We start from the raw sequence: 9,280 nt of genomic DNA, 5'->3' as shown, positions 1-9,280 counted from the left end.
GGAGTTTGAGAAAGTTTGTCTGCCGAGATTCCGGTACAGAGATTCCGGAGATTCGAAAGCCGAAGCGGTCACGAAGGAGTTTGCCAAACAATTCTGGGACTTTTCTTGCATTTGCTCTGTGTGTTGTCGTCTGTGCTTTCTTCATCGACCGCATGGAAGTAGGATCTGCTTGCCATTCTAAGCTGGAAGAGGCGTTTCCGACTGCCAGCCTCACTACATTATAGTTAGACACCACACACAGCTATTGTCGAATTTCGCTTTAGAATGCTGTGACCATAGTGTAGTTTTTTTTTCTTGCGTTGTTGCCGCCACGTTCGATGCAGGAATTACCGGCACACTACCAATGCATTTAACCAAGAATGTAAGAAAAGTTCCTTCTTCTTGCCTGTTTCGCACCACACCGTTGCCAGGCGCTCCGGTTCAGGGTTGAGACGGCCGACCCGCCTTACCTGATGTAGGAGACATGCAGCTATTCTACACTGCAGCGTTAGAGAAACTCATTCAATAGAAACATGGGGAACAGTGAGCAACGCAATGTATTCAACACAAAGCCTCCAAGGTGTTACCACGTAAGCGGACGACGTCTGGTACAGCAACTCCGCTAACCAGGGCGAACATCGTAGCGCCTAATAGTCCTCGGTATCGACTTCGTCATCCACGCAGAGGTCGCTGTCATGAAGCGGCACAATCACACCGCAAATGTCGTGAAACTGCTCAAGGCAGTGGACTGGTACCCGGTTTTCGACGGCCTTCGAAACCCAGAGTGTGCACTCTGCGAGGAAGAGAACGTGTGCGCGGCAAAAACGAACTTAAAAACAAAATGCACATTCTTTACAGCCAATATAAACAAGGACAGATCGAAGTAAGGACAAGAAGACTGATACCAAGAGCATTGCGCAGAAGAATACACAAAGCGCGATGTCCCAACTTCTTTCCGTCCGTGTCGCCACGCGTTTCCATTTAATACATAGTAAGATGCAGCACTAACCACTGAAGATGTATTCCTGGAAAACTAGACAAAAAGCTTCGTTTCTTTCACTGTTAGATCTAAGTACTCGGTTTGTTATTTCAACCTTAAACCTTAACCGTCAAAAAATGCGTTGGTGCTTCTTATATAGCTGAAAGCGATGCAGAGGTGCAAGAAATTATAATGCTTAGTTACACTGGTTGCTGACACACAGTAGAAAGGCGTTCGCTTGCGTTTAACGATTTTATATAGATGACCTCAAATTTGTCTGACGGCTAAAGCTTCCATATGCATCTAGCAAAATCCAGAAACTAACCTCAAACTTTTCGCCTGATCTACAAGATTTTTTTCGTTTTCTGGCTTGTTCTTCAGATGATCTATCTGTCGTGACGTAAAGCCATCCACACGCAAAGCACGGCCGAATAGGTGACACACTATGACGCTGCAACGTCGTCTATCTGAATTGAAATATTATGAATGCCTTTCATAAACAACTCTTAATTTACTTGTTGTTTACTGTTATAACTTTTGAAAATAAAAAAGCACTTTTTGCCAACTTTCCATGATTATAATGCCGATGCAGCTATAGGCGTCCTTGCTACCTTTTTGATGAAGCACACTGCTCGTAAGTTGTTAAGGTGGTTTAATACACCCGATAATTCCATGTTTTTTTTTTTCATTTCGTGTGGCACCATCGTTTTACCGATCATTCCTTCCTATTCAGGTGCCTACTGTACTTTTCACGGCTGGAATTCGCTGTAAGAAATGTTGTTATCTTTAACACCCCATGTTACTTCGACAGCCGCGTGTTTTTAGGCGAAGTTAGAGTCAACTACTTGCGGCTCCTGGCCGTTAATGAGACACTGAGGGCAAACTGAAGTTGGTATTTACCGATAGATTACCCTTTATAAAGACAAGGACGCTACCTTCACTGAAAACGGAGAAAAAGCTGCAAAAAAACAACAAAAATGAAGTTAAGATGTCACCATGACCCGCCGATGTCGCAATTAAACTGTGGGGAGTGAACACCTGCGAATTTTGGAGGCCAGGCTACATCGTCGTTCACTTGGAAAGCGGGGTTACGGAGTCATTTTTTGTGTAGATACCACGAGTCTGAATCAAGTAGCGGGAAAACATTTAAATCTCTTAGAAATAAATGAGTATTTTTCTGGAGGATAAACACCCATATACCCACAAAGAGCCACGGAACCGATATTTACTCAGCAAAAAAAAAAAATTTCTGCAGGGCTGTTTTAAGGAAGAGAAAGTCAGCTATTACTGAACAATGCTTACGGTCTGTAAAGTGCGGAACTTCTGTAATGGCGCAGTCCTTGTAGTCACTCCAGCGGAAGTAGGCGACTTCGACATCATTGGAGTCTGCGAAAAAGGGCACGTTTAAAAAATACCACCATCTACTCAGTAACTCGACTTCTAGCACTATGTGAGTCTATTCTGAGAGATTTTTTTTTGGTTTATACCAGTCATAAGGAAAGCATTTGTCGGTCTTTCTTTAGGCTGCTAGGAAGAAACAAAATTACACAGAAGCCAGTTCATTCAGCCTCTCAATATGCAAGCTTCTAGGTACAGCTTTCTGCTCTGGTATGTTCTTGCTCTCATACATTTACAAAAACCCCAAGTCACAAACCTAGCTGCCGTAAACTTGTGTCATAATCACTAAAACGCAAAGAGCATGACACAGCGACATCCAAAACAGCCTAAAACAACATATGGCGCGCTTTCTAAACGCCATGTTTGCCAAACAACGCATACCTCACTTTCCGCATTGTACGGGCTCTTAACACGCTCCTCACCTCAATAACAAGCGCATTCATCCTCTAGACGAGACTCTCTTCTAACGAGCTCCTCAAGCAGAGCAGTTCCGCACAGGTCGTAACACTGCGGGAGCAGTTCTAACAACTTCACCAATACCTCAAAAACCTCGCTCTTCTCGCCGCGCAAAATCTTCACAAGACACAAGGCCACCACGCTGCGAATGCGGCGGAAGCGCAGCTTTCCCACACCAACACTGAGACACCACACGCGCCCAATTAGGTGTACGCGCGACAGTACCGACTGCGGTGAACCCGCAGCACTTATTCACATAATGTACGCAGAAGGTACAATTTCCCCTTACGCAGGCCCAAACCCAGAAAGCGGGAGGAGCGGTTGACTAGCGAAATGCGGGAATTCTAACAGCCGCTGTTTCTGCGGCCGCTTCGGATAATCTCCACCCGTGGAAGCCTTGGACGTGGACTCGGCACAGTAGCTGCTAGTTGTATCGATGCAACAAAGCTCTCTCTTGGCTCGCGTACTGAGGACACTAGACTGACGCCTTTAAATAGACCTTCCACTCTTGTGACGCCAGAAAGGCGCTTTGCAGGCGTTGCTTTATAAACTCTACGCCTACTGACGGAAATGAAGATTCTCGGCCACTGGCCGCGGCGATCGTCGGCGGTGAAGGCCTCCAAGGCACTGCTCCGCTTCTTGCGAACCTCTTCTGGCTGCATGATAGGCTGTGACTTTAACGAACGCTGAATTTCCATGCGACTTTAATTTTCTGACACTCTCCTTTCTCTTTCATTTTTTTAATCCCCTCACCCCCTTCCCCCCATGTAGCTTAGCAAACCGATTATTCTTACGGTTAACCTCCATGCCTTTCTTCTTATTTCTTCCCCTCCTCCTCCTTAGGTTCTTAGAAAAATATTTCCGTAAAGAATCGCCGTGGCTCTAAGTTTTCTATCTAAACTCACTCGTTTACGCAGACAAGGTCATGACGGCTTTTCGTACATGCCCCAAATTATTAATTTTATTGAAACACCTTTCTTCGTCCGCTTTTATGAATGTGCGTTTAAGACGTCCACTATTAATGCTGTTTCTTGGAACAATGTACATGCAATTGCTCATGTCGAAACGCAGGTCCCCATCCACCCTTTATTGGCAGTTGTTTGCTTTCAGTTCTTTTTTTAGGTGCTTTTCTTGGTGAGGGTTCGAATTGAATTGTAGGGTTGAAGAGGCCAACAAATAGTTATGCTATTGACCTCCCGAGGTGTGCGAAACTTACTCTAAGCGGAACTTCATAACTGATTTGCTGCACTTTAAGTCGCGCGCTCCGTAGATGAAGTAATGGATATCACCTCTCTATGCAAAAACTGAAGTGAAAAGTAGTGCTATATCTGAAGTTACGCTTTTTTGTCCCTCTTGCTTCAAAGAGCTGCAGCCACTTCTTGGCGGTCAGAAAAAAAAATGACATCATAAGAATTACTTTAAGGGTCGGGAGTAGATCAAGACAATCACCTTGTCCTACAGTGAAGTTTGTAGCGTCAGGAGTAGCGCCGGCGGTGTGGTGGAAACCTACGTGTTTCCTGGGAAATAAGGAAAGCCGCGAGTTATGAACACTTCCAGCCGTCGTGTTTCCTTAAAAACTGCTCGAATGAGAACAAAAAGCAGAGTTGGAGCAAAGGCTGAGCAGCGGCTGCTTCCATTAAGCGTTAAAAGCAATTTACCTTTTAATGCTTGGGATACCATACCTCGTCATACAGTAAGGTGATACAGTAATGAAGTGGCACAGCAATAAGGTCATACAATAAGTTGATACAATAACGCTTGCGATACAATATGGTGGTGAGTACCGTGTCACCTGCAGCTATTATAAGAAAGGAATGACGCTTGACACACTCCTGTTAGTGTTCATAAAGCATATATATTTTAGGCAAGATCAGTCTATAGGATCGTCATTCCATAATCAAGGCTCTTTGGAGTGCCGTAGAGTGCGCTACCGTCTCAAGGCATGAGCTCGCACTAAAGGCCACCCCTGGAGGCGAGGGAACAGTGGACAGCTGGCTATTGCAAATTCTGACAAGAGGTGCCGCGCTCAAACCGGGCCGCACAGTCTACATATTGAGAGCAGTGAGGTAAGAGTAAGCTCCTGTTCTTAGATTTTGGTTCCTGTTAAAAAATCCTAGGCTCTGAAAAAGATATGTAGGCGTCCCTTGCGAATCTTCTCATCTCAATAGGACATGTCACGCACGAAGAATAATTAATTTCATACATCATTAGCACCTTTTGCCATCGCCGTCATTCAGCGACCACACATATGTCACCGTCTTCGCCACAGGGTCAAAATCTTTGCGTTTCGCCGTCAAGCATTCGAAGATGGTGTCGTTGTCTACGTCGGTTATGCCGACGCCGTAAGGAAAGTTGGCGAATACCTGAAACAGATATCCAAAAGGAGGGTGATTAACGCCCGGCACAAAGGCATTGGTGTTTCCATGAGGGCATTCTATATATTTCGTGACAGTTTCAGAACTTGAAATGTAAGTGAATGTAGAGGGCGGGAGTCATTTATGCTCAGGAAAAATCACCACTAAGTGCAAGAAAAATTACGAAACGAGTGAATTATGAGCAGTACAGGTACCGTATATACTTCCATACATGACGTTTGTGTTCTATTTCTGCTTCAGCTGTTCAACCACTTCAAACGAATTCCAGGCCCTGCAAGCTGAACATAGAAGTAGGCGCAAATTAATAATCTTTCGCACATTATAAACTTATAAGGACGCCGGGAGGTGTATTGAGGAGAAATTTGTTTTGTGGGCTCAGTTATTTGTTCCCCGTAAATGGCCTCAGCTTGGTGCAAAAGACAAGTCCTGCTTTCTTACACATCTCTTTGAACTGTGAGGCAACTGTGGAATATTGTAAAACTATTATAAACATACAGGTGGCAATGATGCGATCTTCAGATGCGTAGGAAAATCTTCCCTTTAATGTTTGTTCTGCGCTCCCGTAAAGTAGTTGGGATGGACATAGAAAGTAAACGGGATGCTTTTCAGAATAAACGCCAGAAAACTACAAGCATCCCGAAGAAAGGTCTTGCGTATTGCGATCGAGTCTTACGATATGCAAAAAACTGCATTCATGAACAACTTCCCATTGAAAGACTTTGCCTGTCCAAACTTTCTCGGCTGGGTATGAAATAATGGAAAAAAAAGACATGGTTGAATATGCCTCTTCTGGGTTTCCGGCTTCTAATACGATAACTGAGTTACGTTCCGAGATATTCACGGTCGCTAGACAGAAAGCTAATCCATTTTCACTGACTTTGCTAATAATGTTTCACCACTCGTTCCATAACACCGGCCAAAATTATCAGCTGCAGTAGCCCAGCAAAGGTGCTCAAATGACCCAGTAGTCGTTGCATACCTGAAATGCGTTTGGGATGTCGCGGGGCAGAACATTGGGCCCTTTGCCCGCATCGGAGGTGGCGATCAGCAATACCGACAAACCGGCCAAGACCACTGCTAGCGAACTGTGCATCCTGTCTTCTGGATACGCCTCTAAGCCTGGAGCCTGGATATTTAATACGCTGCACGCAATGGTCGCGCTCCCCTTACAAAAATGACTTTTGGGCTTCAGTTGAGGCCTTGTTGAGCTCCTGTTGAATCAACTGGAAACCAACATGAACTCAATGTATGTTGAGCCTACTCAACACCTGCTACACGGAATTTTTGTTGAGCGTAGTCAAGAGATTTACTGTTGAGCAATTTCTGTTGGATTTAAGTTGAATCATCTCAAGGCAGCCGTTTCTAAGCCTAACTAAATGAAATCATTTCGACATGCATCGTGTAAACAGAACCTGATCCCATTACACATATTAAGAACGCATGCAGCACCCGTTAAAACTCTCATAAACCGCTCAAAGTCATTTTCTCGCACAGAAAAAAGTGCAATATGCTCATTCAGGCATACCTACTTTGGAGGATTCGTATGTGCTATTATAAAAAGGGCGCTTAATTGATGATTTCGTGAAGTTTTTTTATGAATGAATCAAGGTCGTCAAATAATAGACCGTTGCATATGATCTTCATTACTTCTACTACACATAAAATAAATAAATATTAATAGTAATAACTGACATAACTTTGCTGATCGGCAGGCCATAACCTGCGCAGGTCCGGACACCCCTGAGTAGGACTATATAAAGGCGAAGCCGAGGATGCACTTAAGTTCGTAAGATGAACTCTGTCAGTTCTTCCTGTCTGGCCGTTACAATAAACTTCCCTTTATGTAGCCTCGTGTGCAGTGCTCCCATGCTCTTTATCTGATGGATGTGTAGGGCTAGGGTGTATGTATATATATTTATATACATATGTGTTTGTGCGTATTTGTGGAGCACTACGTCACAGGGAAATTGCAGCAATAAATATGAATATACCGACGAAAATTGCATTGGTAGTCGGTCGATCTGGCGCAATACGAATGTATTCCCAGGATTTTTTTCTTTTTTACCCCAGCCAAGATTCAGAATGGCGTGTTGATTCCCTCCCGTAATTCCAACATGAATTCAACATGAACGCAAAGCAGAAATTTCATTGAGAATGCTCAACTCTAGCACAGTGGCCACTTTTCCAATGAGTTTCAACTCGGCCTCAATAATTCACCAACACTAGCCTATCCTGGTCACAACAAAAATTCAAACATGGCGTGTTGAGTCTGCTCATGAGAACTTCAACACTGTCTCAAGAAGCATTTTTGTAAGGGTCAGTTTATACGAGAACTAGTTTTATACGCTTAGCTGCCGTTTGATTGATCGCAGCTGGAAGGTAATGGTCTTTCCACTCACCCTCAGCTGCAGTCCTGCTGAGTGTGTCAGGTGGTCTCCGCTTTCACTGTGGTTCATGGCGCTATTCTGGCTCGCGTGCTGGTCTCACAGGCCCAGAACAGCGTGATGTCGCCGGCTTTAGACATGGCCAATCAAGAAACAATTGTTATGATTTCTGTGTTGTGAAATCTGTCCCATGGATGACACAGGGGCCGGACTCACATCGAGTGTCTCATTTCACGATTGAAATAATCATGCTGTGCGTGCAATCCATGCCAGTCTCGTCCACCATCTGCACAACGTCGGATCAACTTATCTTTGTCCACTCGCAGCAAGGAATAACGGAGGGCAGCAGGATAGATCAGAGTAGCGAAACGGCCAATTCACTTCTCAAAAATCATTGAATTCGACACGCGTGGAGACATGATGGCTGAAATGTAGGACGCATCGCTTTCTTTCTGCCTGAGCTCGGTATTCGCGGACTGCAATAATTCAGCAATGTCAAAAATACCTCGGAAAAGTTTGGCCAGGAGAAAGAGCAACGTCCTGTTCGATGCGGCTTGCGAGTCGCCTGTGCGGTATTAGACCATCAATCACGAATGTGTGCCGCTGTTTTGGCGATCCTAATGCGATACCGATCGACGCGCGCGTGCGGTCGATGTCGAATTCGCAGTTTTTTCGAACAAATAAAGTATACGAGATGACGGTTTTAGTAGAAAAGGAGAGGAAAGAGATACCCCGAGAAAATTGGGTCTGCAAATACGTTGAACACAGTATTAAAAGCTTTGCGAACGCAATCCATTTTCCGCCTTTGCGTAGTCCACATCTCCCGGATTAAGGCTATTTTTAGCACACCTGTCTTCCGCCTATGCCGATATTGGTTGGCCGTTTAGAGATGTGTGCGGTAACGGCAATACTAGGCTTAAGTCTCTGTCCGCATTGCTCGCAAACACATCGTCTTTGCTATTTTTGTTCACGCATGCTCCCCTCCGCAGTTTTGACACTTTTTAATAGCTCATCGGAGCAAAATTGATTACCCTTTTATTGTGCTGGGAATTCTGTGAGATTTCAACTGCGATAAGAAATAACGGCCTGCGATTTCTGCTGATGACCAGCGAAAAGAGTCACCAACGTTTGTGTAGTGAACTGCAGATCTCGCAATAATATGACTTCGTAAAGTTATCGGAAGCGTTGTGCTTGAGTAACAAAGGCGAGCGCAGTGTACGTATGCATGAGACAGAACGAACTTGAGTATGCTCAGTACAACGGCCACCATGACCGCAGTTACAGCGGCCGCCATGAGTGAATAACGGTAGTTTCTGCGCAAAGTGCGGAGGAAATACTGATTGTTTCTTTTTCTGTGCAACAGCCGCTGTTAACGTTTACGAATTCAGAGCCCGTCAGACGTGCATCTGTAATGGCTATTGCGCCAGCCACATTCACTAAGCTCAAAATATTTTTAGGAATTCCGTTAGATTTAGGGCACGGCTTCCTAATATAATTATATTTTGTGAGAACTGCGAGGACACGGCTAGCAGAGCAGGAACGAGACGAAGGAAGAACAGACGCAGTAGATAACATCGTTTTGATTCGTGTCGTTTACTACGATGTCAGTTAAAGTTTTTACGTTCTTCATTAGCAAACATACTGACTTGTGAGGCGTAGACGCTGTGAAAAGTTGGTAAATTAATGCGCACAAGCCTAGCTGCTCCGCG

The 9,280-nt window shown here is 44.6% G+C and overlaps 1 protein-coding gene across 1 annotated transcript; it reads right to left on the bottom strand.

Annotated features, from left to right (window-relative positions):
• Positions 1-395: 395 nt before the first annotated feature.
• On the bottom strand, positions 396-7,688 carry LOC149325539 (uncharacterized). Its single transcript, XM_089562700.1, has 5 exons — positions 7,587-7,688; positions 5,027-5,175; positions 4,262-4,329; positions 2,261-2,344; positions 396-772 (listed from the first exon to the last, which is right to left on the bottom strand). The coding sequence occupies exons 1-5, from the start codon at positions 7,641-7,643 to the stop codon at positions 627-629; spliced, it is 504 nt and encodes a 167-aa protein (XP_089418826.1). The 5' UTR covers positions 7,644-7,688; the 3' UTR covers positions 396-626.
• Between the last annotated feature and the right edge of the window lie 1,592 nt (positions 7,689-9,280).

Source organism: Amblyomma mixtum, chromosome 10, assembly GCF_055824585.1.
Source record: "Amblyomma mixtum isolate Tamu chromosome 10, ASM5582458v1, whole genome shotgun sequence".
Classification (NCBI taxonomy): Eukaryota; Metazoa; Arthropoda; class Arachnida; order Ixodida; family Ixodidae; genus Amblyomma; species Amblyomma mixtum.
This window is presented reverse-complemented; position numbering and strand designations above follow the sequence as displayed.